The following is a 14,960-nucleotide window of genomic DNA, read 5'->3' as shown; positions in this document are numbered from 1 at the left end:
TTTCCTGTGGTTTTCTAAATGTTTATCCGATTTTCTTGAGGTAAATTGTAGACGGATTCAGAAGACATTACAGCTACAAGACTTAGAATTTCATCCACACAACCAAAATCTGGAGCACTTAATAAAAGCTTACTAAATCTAGCATCTAGAGGAAAACTGAGACATTTTTCTACCTAGTTCTGTAAGTACTGGACAATTGACATCTTTAATAGCACCTAACATATATAACTGTTTCAATCCATAAGCAATGCTTTCATTGCTCGGTGTCTATAAAATCAAACTATCAATATCAATCTTCATAGCTAGTAATTGTAACAAAGTGGTAGTTATGTTAGCTCTAAGAATTTCAGGAATCGGGTCTTCGGCATTTCTTCAAACTGCTTTGAAGTATATGCTCGATAACAAGTACCTTCGATTCACGACCAGCCCGACCTGCCACGTTGCCAAGCTTGTGCTTTTGATATAGTCGTTACTTTCATCTTTTCAAGACCTGTCATTGAATCATGTGCCCTTGTCTTCACTTTACCACTATCTTAACATATTTAATACCATTAATCGTCAAAGAAGTCCTGCAACATTAGTACTAACAATGACTTTTCGTGAATTAGGAGCTGTTGGTCTAAATAATTCCAATTGCTTTCATCTGAGGTAAATTTGAATAAAATGGATACACACGCAAAGTAGGACGACCATTGAAATTGTTATCTTTAGCAATTTGTCTTATGTACTGCACCATTGCCTCAATTCCTCTTGTCCTGTTAAAAATATTAAAACATCATGCCCTGCAGGTGCCTCTTGTGCACGTCGAATAAGTTACTAAACATGTAAAAACATAATCATCTTGAGAGCTTTTTACATGCATTGTATTTACTTTGTATGATCGACCAGTAAGAATAATTGGAATACAATCTTGTCCAAAATAGTCTTCAATGCTTTGAACATTCACAGTGGCAGACATGATAATCAGTGTCAAAGGTTGTAAAGGAGGTTTCGATCTAATTTCTTGAGCCTTCTTAGCAATTCCAAACAGCAAGTCAGTGTTAATAGAGCGTTCATGAGCCTCATCAAGGATTAATATACATATTTCATAAGCAATTTGTCAAGTAAAGCCTCCCTCAATAATATACAGTCAGTAGTATTTTATTCGAGTTTTTTTAGAAGACACATCTTCAATCTTACACTATATCCAACCAGGTCTCCAAGAGGGCAATTTTGTTCCTGGGCCACTCGTTGAGCAATAGTGATGGCTGCAACTCGTCTGGGTTGTGTTATTGCAATTGCACCTCCATTGATATGCCCATTTCCATAAATACTGAGGTATTTGAGTTGTTTTACCTGATCCTGTTTCACCTAACACGATTGTAGTCCGGTTCTTAGCAATGGTTCGACTAATTTGTTTCTAACATTATAAACTGGCAACAGTTTACGCGCTTCTGGAGGCCTTTATTCATTTTAGCAGGCCACACAGTGCTGCCGTTCCGAAGGCGTAAATCCATTGCAATTATTGGAATTTGCATGATTAATTTTGCTTTTTTAAGACCACTTGAATTTGTTTGGTTATGTACACCATTTATTTTAATATTAGACGTTGGAACTATGTTTAGACCGAAAGTTGGCAAAAATATCATATTTACTAGAATTACCTATTTCTTGGTATTTGAATCCATTATTGTGAGTCTAATAAAAAAAAGAGATATTAGACAAATGTCATTAAGTGCACGTGTACCTGTTTATTCGACATTTGTCCTTGTCTTAAACATGATATACAAGAAAAAAATAAATCAATTTAAAATAACTTGCGTATACACAAAATATTGACTTTTTCAAACATCCGTTACCACAATTATTTATTTAAAACCTATAACAGAAACAAACGAATGATATGGCAGCTTAAATGTGTATGATAGTGTTGCCAGACAGATTTCTTTCGTGAAAACCAGTTTGAAGTTGCAACTTGCACATCAATTCAAATTAAGTGTTTGATTAATTATGACAAGATTATTCCATTAAATTAAATAATTAGAAATGTTAATATGGTGAAGCTATCACCTTCGATCAAAGAAACTACTCATTTTCTCAAACTTTGATAAATTTTTAAAATTGAACTACTTGCCGCGAAGCCATAGTATTTCAGTAAGTTCTATAAGACCATGATATATATCGTCAAAAAAAGTTCCATAAAAATCGGGTTAAATTTTTATTTCAAGAGTTGATCGTCGCGCAAAATTGATAAACGTTAGTCCTCATCGAGATACATCGAATGGCTTTAAATTTTTGAAATCGGTCCAGCCGTTTTTGAGAAAACGTCGATTTACGGCAAAAAATCTGTTCACACACATACACACACACATACTTTTTCCAAATTGGTCTCATTTGATTCAGAATGGCTTGAAACGTCGAGAAAACATAAAATAACGAAACGGATTTGTTGATGAAAACATAAACTCTCCTTCGGGAAGTTAATGATAATAAATAATACAAATCATTTCAGTAATGATGCTACTGATCATAGATAAATATGCATATGGTTAATATACATAATATTATTTGCTATATATAAGCTATATTTTAAGTTGTTAGATATTTTTATTATATTTTGTAGTTATTATTATATTATATTGATGGTTAAATAAATAAATATTTGTTTACACTATTATCACTTTTATTTTTCATACCTTCAAATTTGCCGCCATCTGTATTTCAAACCACATTGGCGCTCCTGCTACATGAAGTGTCATTCATTCTCCACAGTTAACACGATCGCGTTTTTTGTCAAACTCTTCTTCATCCGGTTTTCGCGATGGTAAGTATGCAAAAGCGATTGTGTTTTGTGATTTATCTCTAAAACATCACGTTAAAATAATGGTTATATACAATTACAATACATGAATATGAATTAGCGAAGAATTAAAGTGCTGATCGTGTTTTTGTTTTCTTTTTCAGGGTATCGACATTAACCATAAATACGACCGCAAGGTCCGTCGTACAGAGCCCAAGTCCCAAGATGTATACTTACGTTGTTGGTTAAGGTTAGTAAAATAATGGACACATGATAAAATATTGTTATACTAGGTGTTAATACTTTGTATTTTAGCTATACAGATTCTTGGCAAGACGTACGAATTCCAAATTCAATAAGATCATCCTCAAGCGTCTTTTCATGAGCAGGATCCACAGGCCCCCAATGTCTTTGGCTCGTGTTGTTCGTTTAATGAAAAAGCCAGGACGTGAAAACCGTTTAGCTGTATTGTCGGAACTGTTACAAATGACGATAGAATATTCGAAGTCCCAAAACTGACAGTTTGTGCACTCCATGTTACTGAGAAAGCACGAGCACGTATCTTGAAAGCTGGCGGTGAAGTTATCACCTTCGATCAATTGGCTTGAGGGCCCCCACTGGTAAGAACACAGTTCTTATGCAAGGAAGACGTACTGCTCGTGAGGCTTGCAAACACTTTGGCTTGGCTCCAGGTGTGCCTCATTCTCACACTAAACCATTGGTTAGATCAAAGGGACGCAAATTTGAACGTGCTCGTGGACGCAGGAAGAGCTGTGGTTACAAGAAGTAAATACAATTATATACAATTGTATAAAGTGTATTTGAAATTAATAAATCAAACGTTTATTATTCAAAGGGATTTTATTTTTCTATTACATATCGCTCAACCCAAAAGTCGATTACAGGTTTGTCTGTTGTTTGTATTCCCAAAACATTGTATAGTGGTTTAAGCTCTTCGGCTGAGTTTACGAGTAAACCTGCTTTTATTGCCATTGCTGTGCTGTGAAAAAGAAATAAAAATTTAATATCCAAGTGATAATATAACTCACTTTAAGTGTTCATGAATATGAAGTCTTAAATCTCATTAAATTTCAGTATGAATTTGATTCTGTATATGAATGTTTAAAATCCTTCATTTTTTAAACAATTAAACATTTACCTCTCTATTAATGCTCTAAAGTTTTAGAAATCTTTATTAATTTGTACTCTAATCTATTTTAATTTTGTTAGCCAATCAGAATTATTGATAAAACACATGCTGTTTATAAAAATTGAGGATATAATTGATGAAAATAAGTTTTAGTGCTATTAAGTTCCACAATTTATTTACTTTTGATAATCCTCTACCAGAGCAATAATTTGCCTCAGCAAAGCTTTATCTGATAATCGTGGATTCTCCACAGCAGTATTTATTTTCATATGCAGACCAGGATCTAAAATAAACCAAAAACATTTCCTTTAACTGTTCCTTAAATTTATTCACAACATATTTACATTTTTCTGGCAATTCTCCTGTCCATTTCACCAAATAATTATTATCAACTACATCAATTCTAAAAATGCTATTACATGGTTGAGGTGCTGCAACTTGAATTCCTATACCCAGCAAGGGTGCTAATTTTGGCGATAAATAAATGTCACTCAAAGTAACTTTTGGGGGCCTGTGAGCAGAAGGAAACAGTACACGCAGACTGTTTAAAATTGGTAGAGCTGTCTCACTTGTTCCCCGAATTATTATTTGTCTACCAGTCAATACACAATAAATTAAACTGTTGAAAGCATTTGTGCTGAGTATATTTTTTACATCACGCAGACCCATTTTGATAGGTGGTATATTTTCATTCGACTTTTGGTCTTGTGGTTTTAAATTCACTATAGTAAATTCTCCTTCGATGTCTGCAAATGATTTTGGTTCTGGTATTATTCTAAGTGGTACCTCTTCATAATAACTTCCACCAGTTTTTATTAACCATGTAAAATATGCATGGAGATGTGCAAAAATATGAGGTTTGTTTGTCATTTCGGGAAGAGATTTCATTTGTAGAGCTGCTGATCTTGATGTTTGGGGTTTTGGAGCAGTTTGAGATTTTTCCTCATCGAATACAGCTTTTGCCTTTTCTTGTAAGTCTTTTGATATTGTCTGAAAGGTAAAAGATTACATAAAATTCAGTATTTGCTTTTCGGCAATAAACTGATCATTGCAAGCATTATCAATTAAGCATAATATGAAAATGTTTTATAAATAAAAATAATTCAAACTATTATTAATAATATGCTCTAATACTGTACATAATATAATTTAAGTAGTTAGATAAAGTAATGTCAATGACTTTAATGTTGGCTTTTATTGATGACTAAATAATTAAGCTATAATATTATATACAATTAAATTTCTATGCAATACCTTCAGATGCTCTGATAGAAAAGGACTGAGATTTAATAAAAACATACGATCTTTCATTAATACTATTAAAGAAAACCATCTCCGAAAACCTCTTGAATAAGCATCAGCCAGTTGGAACGTAAAGCTGAGAACATGGCCATTAGTAGAATCACCAAAATAAATTAAACCACCATCTTTATCTGGGCTTACCTATGGAAAAAAATTAATATATAATAGAAATAGAAATATTATTAAAATATTGTATATATTGTCTGTATAATTATTGAAATATTTATCTATTACTATTGCTCTTTTACCTCACAGCTCAAGCTCCTAACACAAGCATGTTTCAACAAAGTAGCATTCTCTTCGATAATGGCATTTTGTGTGCTAATATAATTAGTCTCCTTATCATCCTTCGAGAGCATGGCCACATAGGGCCCCAGAGACAGACACGATTTGCAAGCCACATCTTCTTTTGGATTAACTGGTATATCAGCTGTGTCATGAGTAATTTGTGTGCAAAATATCACACTTGGTCCATGCACTTCGCAAAAATTGCAGAGCGCTATTATGGCATTCATGGTAGAAAGAGATTAGTTATTAGCATTATTAGATAAATAATTAAAATTTATTTTAATAATAATTAATGACATTCATCGTTATTTAAATATTTAAAGTTAACTATTTAAAGACATCACTGCAAATTACCTAATGACAGATCGACCACGTGACGAAGTATTTTGACAGCTGTCAAATGTAAAGAACATAACCTAAAATTAAGCGTGGTGGATGAATAATTTTTATTTATAATAAAAATAAATATAAGTGTGTATATAAACCATACTTAATTAATATACAGTTCTAAAATTTTGTTTTAATTATTAATTAATTAAGTTTTACCTCAAAACTATAAAAGAAAAAAATAGTTTTGTTAGTAAAAATAAATATATAAAAATGAAAGCTCTAATTCAACGAGTTAATGGAGCTAATGTAAAAGGTAGATTCTTCATATTATTCATTATTTATTTTTTCAATATATGGCCCACAGATTTCATCCAAGAGAACTTAAAAATACAATTATTTTACAATACGATACAAAAAGTGCTTTTGTGTTCCCTTTGTTTTACTATATAATATTAAGATTGCATTATATTAATCTGAAAAAATCAGTCTATAGATTTTTTTTTGTTTGTAGATTACTTACTTCTCAATCTTTTATTCTATATCATTTAAAAAATACTAGAAACAAAAAGATCTGCATTTGCACATTTGGAATTATGCAATAGACTTCCAGCGAAAGAAAATGTTCCATAGATTGCTTTTTTGTGCACCTAAATAGTTTAAATTGTTATATGAAGTGTATCGTTAAGTGTTTGTAGTATAAACAAATTATTTATATTGCTTCAACCAGTTATTAATATGTAAAATTACTTTAATTACGTTCAAAATGGCACAATAAAGTAAATATATGTGACTATGATTTTTAATATTTGAAATTGTTATTGTATTATAATTACATTGATTTTGTTACATAAATTATAAAAGCCTTTAAAAAATGACAGAGGGGCTACTTATAGGTTGTACAAGTACTAAAACGATGTGTATTACATTTTTGTATCAATGCTTTTATATAAAATAAAAAAACGTCAATAGTTATAAAAATATACTAACAATAAATATAAATCATTGATACGAGTGTTAAATAACTAACATATTTTTTTGTCGATTGTTAATTTAGTTTGCTGGTTGGATAACAAAATTATTAAGATTTGTTTGAAATTTATTGCTATTTTGTTAATATTAATTTTCATTTCATATTGATTGAAAACTTTGTTAAGTTATTACTGTAAAATATCATTTACTTATTGATATTTTTTTAAAATAAATTTATATTCGAAGTTAAAGGAGAACTCATCAGCTCTATCGGCAAAGGATTATGTGTTCTTATAGGCATTTCTGCTGATGATACCGTTAGTGATATGAAATATCTGTGAGTAATTTTCTAATAGAATATAAACATAAAATTTAAATAAATTAGTATGAGCAAATATTAACGGTTTGAATATATTTTATTATTTCAGAGTCCAAAAAATACTAAATGTTCGTTTATTCGAAAATGAGAATGGTGTTCGATGGTCCCAAAACGTTAAGCAAAAAGACTATGAAGTACTTTGTGTGAGTCAATTCACGTTATATGCAACTATCAAAAAAAATAAACCAGATTTTCACCATTCTATGCCTGCCACAAAATCTCAGCAATTGTATAACGATTTTCTAGCTGAAATGAAAACTGCATATGAAAGCGATAAGATAAAAGGTTATTAAAATGAGGCAATTAAATTTTACTTATGTAACTTGATATACTTGTACTTGTGATTGAATATGTGATTTATCTTTTCAGATGGAATTTTTGGTGAATATATGGAGGTGAATATACAAAATGATGGACCAGTCACGATAGAAATCGAGTCACCAAAAAAAGCTGAAGTTACTGATAATTGTGAATGATTGTAGAAAATTTTAAATAAATTATTTTTATTATAAATTGTATAGTGAGTTTAATTTTATAACCCAAAAAACAAAACCTTATCTCATGCACATTTGTTGAGTGTACATGTTTCTAATATATATTTAAAAAACAATTTAAACTAACAAGTTTAATGATTACTTCATAGAAATATTATTTAAACAAATTTGTTGCAATAATCATTATTAAAAAATCTCGTGGCATCGTGCCTTAAGGCAAATTGCTGGAACTTCCCGTACCGCAATTAAACATTCGAGAAACGAAAGTTATCAATAATTGTTTAAAATAATTTCTTCTACAAACAACTTATTTCAAGAAATTTATTCATTTTTTTTGTATTTTTGGAAAAAATCGTTTTTTTTAATTGTTTGAGAATTTGATTTTTTTTTTAAATATTTGATCGATTTTAATATGAAAACGATTTTTTTTATTCTGATAATTTTTTTTAATTTAGTTTTTTTTGAAGGATATGAATCAAACGCTCAACTCAATTACAATTTTTGTCTTTTTTTATCCCGTATCTCCAAAACGGATAGACCTGCCTTTGCCAAAAACTAATCAGCACGTCTCCTTATCAATTCGAATCGAACGTTTTTTGAATTATTCAAATCGGTTGATCCGTGTTCTCGAAATCGTCGACAAAAAATTGTTAAAAAATTGATAAGAAACGAAAATATTTCCACCCTATATTTTTGAAATAGATATTTATTATATTATTTCAGGTTCTTTTTAAGACGAAAAATGTAACTAGGTGTAAGTGGCATTTTGCCTTTGGCTAAAACAAATTTGACTTATTAATTAAACTTATTTCTTATTAATTAAATTGATTATTTACATATATCGGAAAATGTTTGCAACGTGCCTCATTCTACTTACACATAGTTAAAAAAAATTGCACATAATATAGCTACAGCTATATTAATGTATTAATATAAAAAATTATAAAGAATACAAAATTTCCCAATGACAACAATAATCCAAAAAGCGTTTTTCATTTTTTCAAAATTAGTAATCAAAATTGAGTGAAGTTAGACGTTTATTTAATACACATATAAATTATTCAAAATTTACAGTTAATTTCTTTGATTTTTCCATCAAATTACAAAAAATTGCGTAAATTGATGAAAGAAACTCCGAAGCAGATTTAAGAAATTTGAGCAGAATTGTCAGTTGGAACCAAAAATAATAAGATAATTATGATATATCCATAAATAATTTCAAAATTTCATCAGTGCCATATTGTTAAAATACTTCAGAATGTTAACTACGCATATCAAAATATAAATTTTATTATAGGATGTATATTTATAAGTTCTAAATTCAAATTTCAACGGTTTTTTGGCTTCATTTTTCTTAAGATGTGCGAGTACAGTATCGCACGAACGGGTTTGACTCCCATAGTTGTTTTTGTGAATGGTGAAAAAACGATTGGACAACATTTTATAATAAGTTCGGATATTGCGAAATGGAGTGACCTGCTGCAGCAGATTACCGATAAATTGAAACCGCATTTTGGACAAACGAGAGCACTTTTTGAAGCAGAAACTGGTGAGAAATATTTATAAAGAAACATGTTTTTTATCAACTTTACGAAGCATCGAAAATTTTTAATTCCTGTGCGACGATCGGCTAAAGCATTTCTTTAAAAAGATCCATCCAAAATTTGTTCTGTTCGAAAGATATCAATGAGAAATCGTATTTTCATAAAGATCGATCGTGCCCTGTATCTTAATTAAACATTTTTCATAAAATTGTTTCAGGAATGAGAATTCATTCTTTTCTACAAATCGTGCCAGGAAGACATTACGTTGCAGCCGGAGGCGAAAACTTTGTACCAGTTCCGAGAGGGTAAAGTATAATACTTAAAAAGTAGTGGTGCATGGCATCGTGCTTAAGGCAAATTGCTAGAACTTTCCGTATCTTAATAAAATATTCGAGGAATATTAAATGTTTTCAATAGATTATATAATTATATAATCTATTGAAAACATTTGATATTCCTCGAATATTTTACTTAAGTAATGTTTAGAACTCCAGTTAGAATTAGAATTAAAATCCGAATTATTTTTTTTTAATTAAAAAAAAATGTTTCCCCAAAAGTTAATATTTCGTCAACACAAGCAGAAAGTTTCTTGAATCATTCAAATAGGATGCTTAGTTCTTTCAAAAACTGTCATTTTTACACATTTTGCACGATGTCTCCAAAACGGCTAGATCTGCCTTTGCCAAAAACTAATCACCACATTTCCCCATCATTACGAATTGAATATTTGTTGAATCGGATGTTCCGTTCTCTCAAAGATATATAAAAATTTTCATTTTCGATTTTCGGTCCTTTACTATAACTTACCCAGCGGGAAGTTAATTAATAATATATTATTTATATAAAATATTTTGATGAATGATTCAAAAAACTTTCTGCTTGTGTTGACAAAACAATTTGGATTTTTTAAATTTTATTTTCTTTTTCAATTTTTTGTATATCGAAAATAATTCAGATTTTAATTTTAATTCTGGCTAAAGTTCTAAAACTCACTTACATACTTTAAAGAAATAATTTTAACTTTGCAATTACGTTTATGTAATTCTTATAAATATTAGAAAATGTTTCAGTACTTATTTATAATATCTATAATAATTTATGATATCTTAATATTCCTTGAATACTTTATTACGGTACGGGAAGTTTCAGCAATTTGCCTTAAGGCACGATGCCATGTACCACTAGTTTAAATTATGAATAGAACTTTGTCGTTGAATTTTTTAAAATCGTTGAACTTAATATTTTTTAAATATAATATTAATTTAATCGCTGATTCAATATATACATACTTTAATTATTTGTGCAGGTATATAAAAGTGGCCAAATTCATTCAAAGGAATAAAAAGAAGAAAAAGGTAAGATCAAATTTTCTTATGTTGTTAAAATTCAGATCTCTTAAATTATTTATCTACAAACAAAAATATATAAAAAATAAAATAAAATTAGAGATTTAGATTACAATCAAATATCGATTTTTCTTTAGATAGCATGAGATGTGTAGTTTTCTGAGTGTGCATGAATTAATAACTAAAAAAAAATGTATAAAAAAAAATTTTGCTGAGTAAAATACCAAAAACGATGATTTTTTGTATGAGAGACTTCTAAGGGGAGGTCCCAGGGGTGAACCATAAGCATGGGTGGATCGGCCTTCCAAAGTTAGTTGGGAATTGTTATACATTTGGACGCGATTAGAGCACTATAAATGGGTTAAAACGAAATTTTTCAAAATTCAATCCCTATCTTTGGGTCAATGCACGGGACATCAAAATTCATTTTAGAGGAATGGTTTCTTCAGCAAAGTATCTTATTTTGATCCCTAGTATCCGAAAATCTTATGTGCCTAAGCGATTTTTAAATCGACCCGCCCTAATATATATGGAATAAAAATATGTACCTTTTATAATTTTTTATCCCAGCCACCATCTCAATTGTTATATCCTCCTCGATGTGCTGGAGAACCTCCAAGCGACTGCATAGAGATACATCTCATTCACAATGGAGACATTTGTTCAGCTCCGAGAAAATTCTATCTCTCTGTGGCTGATCTTGAAGATTGGACGGAAACGCTTATTTTCATAGAACACCATCTTGGTCTGGCCGAAACTGGAGATGATTTATGCACTTGTCGACATATCACGTGAGAACTGAAAAAAAAACATTGATAGCAATATATATAATAGATGACCCGACAACCGTTGTTCTGTACCCACGTCTACAATTTTTTAATATCCTATACTAATATATACCGTTTACCCAAAAATAATAATTATTGTTTCTTAAATTACTCTTCACATCAAAATGCATATACATCAATATGAGCAATGTTAAATGTAGAATTGCTTATAAAATAATGAGTCTCAATTCCCACACTATATTGAAAATTGAAGTCTTATAAACGGTATAACAAATTCAGAAAAAAATAATATATATATTATCCGCAGTAAAAGTACAATGTTACCTTGAATATTTCCACCCAAAATAATTGCTACAATAATGTTGCCTATAATTTTTATAATCTCGTATCATATTTTAACTGGTTGTTTAGTAATTATAATATCTAAATTACATTTTTCTTAGTAATAATTTATTATACATTATTACCAGGGACGCTCCTGGGGTTCTCAGCGCCCGCATGACATTTTTTCTAGCGCCCCCGCCCTTATTATTTTACATGTTTTAACTCTTTATTATTAAAATTACTATCATTAGTTAATATTTGGCTTTTGAAACATTTTACTTATTTTTTTTGGGCATTTTGGGCATTTTATGCGATTTATTCTACTGAGCAAATCATATGAAGCAAAAAAATTATAGTCTTCCATTATTAAACATAATCATAACATAACACTGGTACTTCATGTTGGATTATTGTAATTTAATTTTTTATTATTTAAGATACCCAAAATTGCATCTTGAAATTCCCTTAATTGATATCGCAAGGACCGAGTTGTATGTATTCATCTTTACTTTCCCATTTGTTGTTTTAAAGTGAAATTTTTAACGTATTTTAAAAATATTGTGCAAATATTAGTAAAAAATGCAAAGAAATTAAATTTTTATTGAATTATATTGAAAAAAAAAGCTTTATGGAAAATTTAATATCTGAATCTTGTGTTGGCGCCATTACACATGGATTAGAAACAATTAAAAATGTAAAAAAGTTCTTGTAAGAACTTATTGAAATTTTTGGATGTTCTAAAAAGTTTGGATTGAAAATAAAACTTCTTCTAAATAAATGTATTTTATGCGCTTTTTGGTGAAATAAATCCAGTATTATTTTAGTGGTAAATTGTTAAAACAGTTAATATAATAAGGGGTTAGGGGGCCCTAGAAAAAAAAATTGCATGCGGGCGCTGGGAACCCTAAGACCGGCCCTGTATATATATATATGATATATACATACATATATATATATCTTATATATAAAAATGGAGCTCTCTTTCAAATGTCCGAATAAAACTCGAAAACGGCTGAATCGATTTGGCCAGTCTTATTCTTGAAAAATTCGTGCCAATCCAGAGAATGTCCAAAAGGTGAGAAATTATTTCAAATCCGCGTAGAAACTTTACATTTATAATTTGAAAATTTTTGTAGAAGCGTAATTTAAATAGAACAATGGACGGTGGCAATTTCGTGAAATGTCAAACGCTTTTGACAGATGATGTTCAATTACGTTTAATAGGATGTTTTACGCGAATATTATTTATTTGTGATAAATTTGTAGTAAGTAGTTTTGTTTGTAGTATTATTTATATACAAAAACGTTAGTAAACGGGCTCCAAGTGTTACTAGAGATTCAAAATATAAACTTTTTTGATATTGATATGTTAATATGAAAATGCATTTTTGGCATATTTTTCTCAAACACGGTGCTCTGAAAGATCTTATTTGTATAATTATATGCTTATTGGTATTTATAAAACATTTTCTAGGTTATATTATTTTTTATTTATGTTATTTAAATTCAGAACCTAAATTTGGTATCGATCAAATGGACCTTTTGTCGAATAACATTTTTCCAGATATAATTTCCTAGAATTTATCGCAGAATAGATAGTAATATATAAAGGTCCGGGGTTAAAAAGGCCAACCACCGATTTGTCAAAAATCAGTAAAGTTAAGCATTGTTTAACAACAATATTTGAAAGTACAGGAAAAAAGATTTATAGCCAGCTACAAGCTTGATTTGAAAACGGTAATCTTTGAAATGGGGGAGATAAACGGTAATCTTTGAGAATCCACAATAAAAGTATTTTCTTCCGTTGGTAGTTTTTAAGCATTAGTTAAAAATGTAATTATTGTGTAAAATACCTTTAAAACTATAATAAGGCTTTAAATCTTTTTGCCACCTGCCCGTTTCAAGTTACCCCGCCTACAGGGTAAAAAGGTCTAGATAACAAATTTTTGAAAGACGGCAAAAAAGCACATTTCTACAATGATGAAGTAGAAGGCAGTTTACTGAACTCAGATAATCAGGAATTCGGATTATCCGGAATTCGGATTATCCGGAATTCGGATTATCCGGAATTCGGATTATCCGGAATTCGGATTATCCGGAATTCGGATTATCCGGAATTCGGATTATCCGGACTTCCGATTATCCGGAATTCGGATTATCCGGAATTCGGATTATCCGGAATTCGGATTATCCGGAATTCGGATTATCCGGAATTCGGATTATCCGGACTTCCGATTATCCGGAATTCGGATTATCCGGAATTCGGATTATCCGGAATTCGGATTATCCGGAATTCGGATTATCCGGAATTCGGATTATCCGGAATTCGGATTATCCGGAATTCGGATTATCCGGAATTCGGATTATCCGGAATTCGGATTATCCGGAATTCGGATTATCCGGACTTCCGATTATCCGGAATTCGGATTATCCGGAATTCGGATTATCCGGAATTCGGATTATCCGGAATTCGGATTATCCGGAATTCGGATTATCCGGAATTCGGATTATCCGGAATTCGGATTATCCGGAATTCGGATTATGCGGAATTCGGATTATCCGAAATTCGGATTATCCGGAATTCGGATTATCCGGAATTCGGATTATCCGGAATTCGGATTATCCGGACTTCCGATTATCCGGAATTCGGATTATCCGGAATTCGGATTATCCGGAATTCGGATTATCCGGAATTCGGATTATCCGGAATTCGGATTATCCGGACTTCCGATTATCCGGAATTCGGATTATCCGGAATTCGGATTATCCGGAATTCGGATTATCCGGAATTCGGATTATCCGGAATTCAGATTATCCGGAATTCGGATTATCCGGAATTCGGATTATCCGGAATTCGGATTATCCGGACTTCCGATTATCCGGAATTCGGATTATCCGGAATTCGGATTATCCGGAATTCGGATTATCCGGAATTCGGATTATCCGGAATTCGGATTATCCGGAATTCGGATTATCCGGAATTCGGATTATCCGGAATTCGGATTATCCGGAATTCGGATTATCCGGAATTCGGATTATCCGGAATTCGGATTATCCGGAATTCGGATTATCCGGAATTCGGATTATCCGGAATTCCGATTATCCGGAATTCGGATTATCCGGAATTCGGATTATCCGGAATTCGGATTATCCGGAATTCGGATTATCCGGAATTCGGATTATCCGGAATTCGGATTATCCGGAATTCGGATTATCCGGAATTCGGATTATCCGGAATTCGGATTATCCGGAATTCGGATTATCCTG

At 31.0% G+C, this 14,960-nt stretch overlaps 3 protein-coding genes and 1 pseudogene across 3 annotated transcripts; 2 read left to right on the top strand and 2 right to left on the bottom strand.

The window, feature by feature from the left end:
- Positions 1–14: 14 nt before the first annotated feature.
- Positions 15–1,741, bottom strand: LOC113378259 (annotated as a pseudogene).
- Positions 1,742–2,785: 1,044 nt separating this feature from the next.
- Positions 2,786–3,634, top strand: LOC113363972 (60S ribosomal protein L18-like). The gene is given in 5 exon segments (XM_026606445.1): positions 2,786–2,803; positions 2,944–3,033; positions 3,095–3,245; positions 3,248–3,379; positions 3,382–3,634. Coding segments are annotated over 5 exon segments (564 nt in total). The 5' UTR covers positions 2,786–2,800; the 3' UTR covers positions 3,570–3,634.
- Positions 3,635–3,640: 6 nt separating this feature from the next.
- Positions 3,641–5,890, bottom strand: LOC113378252 (folliculin-like). The gene is made up of 6 exons (XM_026618784.1): positions 5,874–5,890; positions 5,480–5,730; positions 5,184–5,372; positions 4,274–4,919; positions 4,110–4,212; positions 3,641–3,779 (listed from the first exon to the last, which is right to left on the bottom strand). Exons 2-6 carry the CDS (start codon positions 5,588–5,590, stop codon positions 3,641–3,643), a joined length of 1,188 nt encoding a protein of 395 aa, XP_026474569.1. The 5' UTR covers positions 5,591–5,730; positions 5,874–5,890.
- Positions 5,891–6,050: 160 nt separating this feature from the next.
- Positions 6,051–7,159, top strand: LOC113363970 (D-aminoacyl-tRNA deacylase-like). Its single transcript, XM_026606444.1, has 2 exons — positions 6,051–6,162; positions 7,065–7,159. The coding sequence occupies exons 1-2, from the start codon at positions 6,120–6,122 to the stop codon at positions 7,157–7,159; spliced, it is 138 nt and encodes a 45-aa protein (XP_026462229.1). The 5' UTR covers positions 6,051–6,119.
- The last annotated feature ends 7,801 nt before the right edge of the window (positions 7,160–14,960 follow it).

The sequence above is a fragment of the Ctenocephalides felis genome, unplaced genomic scaffold (genome assembly GCF_003426905.1).
Source record: "Ctenocephalides felis isolate EL2017-DRISC unplaced genomic scaffold, ASM342690v1 CF-g0.4_SCAFFOLD_00845, whole genome shotgun sequence".
In the NCBI taxonomy this organism is placed as follows: domain Eukaryota; kingdom Metazoa; phylum Arthropoda; class Insecta; order Siphonaptera; family Pulicidae; genus Ctenocephalides; species Ctenocephalides felis.
This window is presented reverse-complemented; position numbering and strand designations above follow the sequence as displayed.

Excerpts from the sequence above, each read along its gene's own strand:
- LOC113378252 (XM_026618784.1), bottom strand. The coding sequence starts at position 5,590 with ATGCTCTCGAAGGATGATAAGGAGACTAATTATATTAGCACACAAAAT. Across the intron at positions 4,920-5,183 it reads TTCTATCAGAGCATCTGAAG|ACAATATCAAAAGACTTACA; the intron begins GTATTGCATAGA and ends TTTACCTTTCAG. Across the intron at positions 3,780-4,109 it reads CTGGTAGAGGATTATCAAAA|CACAGCAATGGCAATAAAAG; the intron begins GTAAATAAATTG and ends TCTTTTTCACAG.
- LOC113363970 (XM_026606444.1), top strand. The coding sequence starts at position 6,120 with ATGAAAGCTCTAATTCAACGAGTTAATGGAGCTAATGTAAAAG. Across the intron at positions 6,163-7,064 it reads TAATGGAGCTAATGTAAAAG|TTAAAGGAGAACTCATCAGC; the intron begins GTAGATTCTTCA and ends TTATATTCGAAG.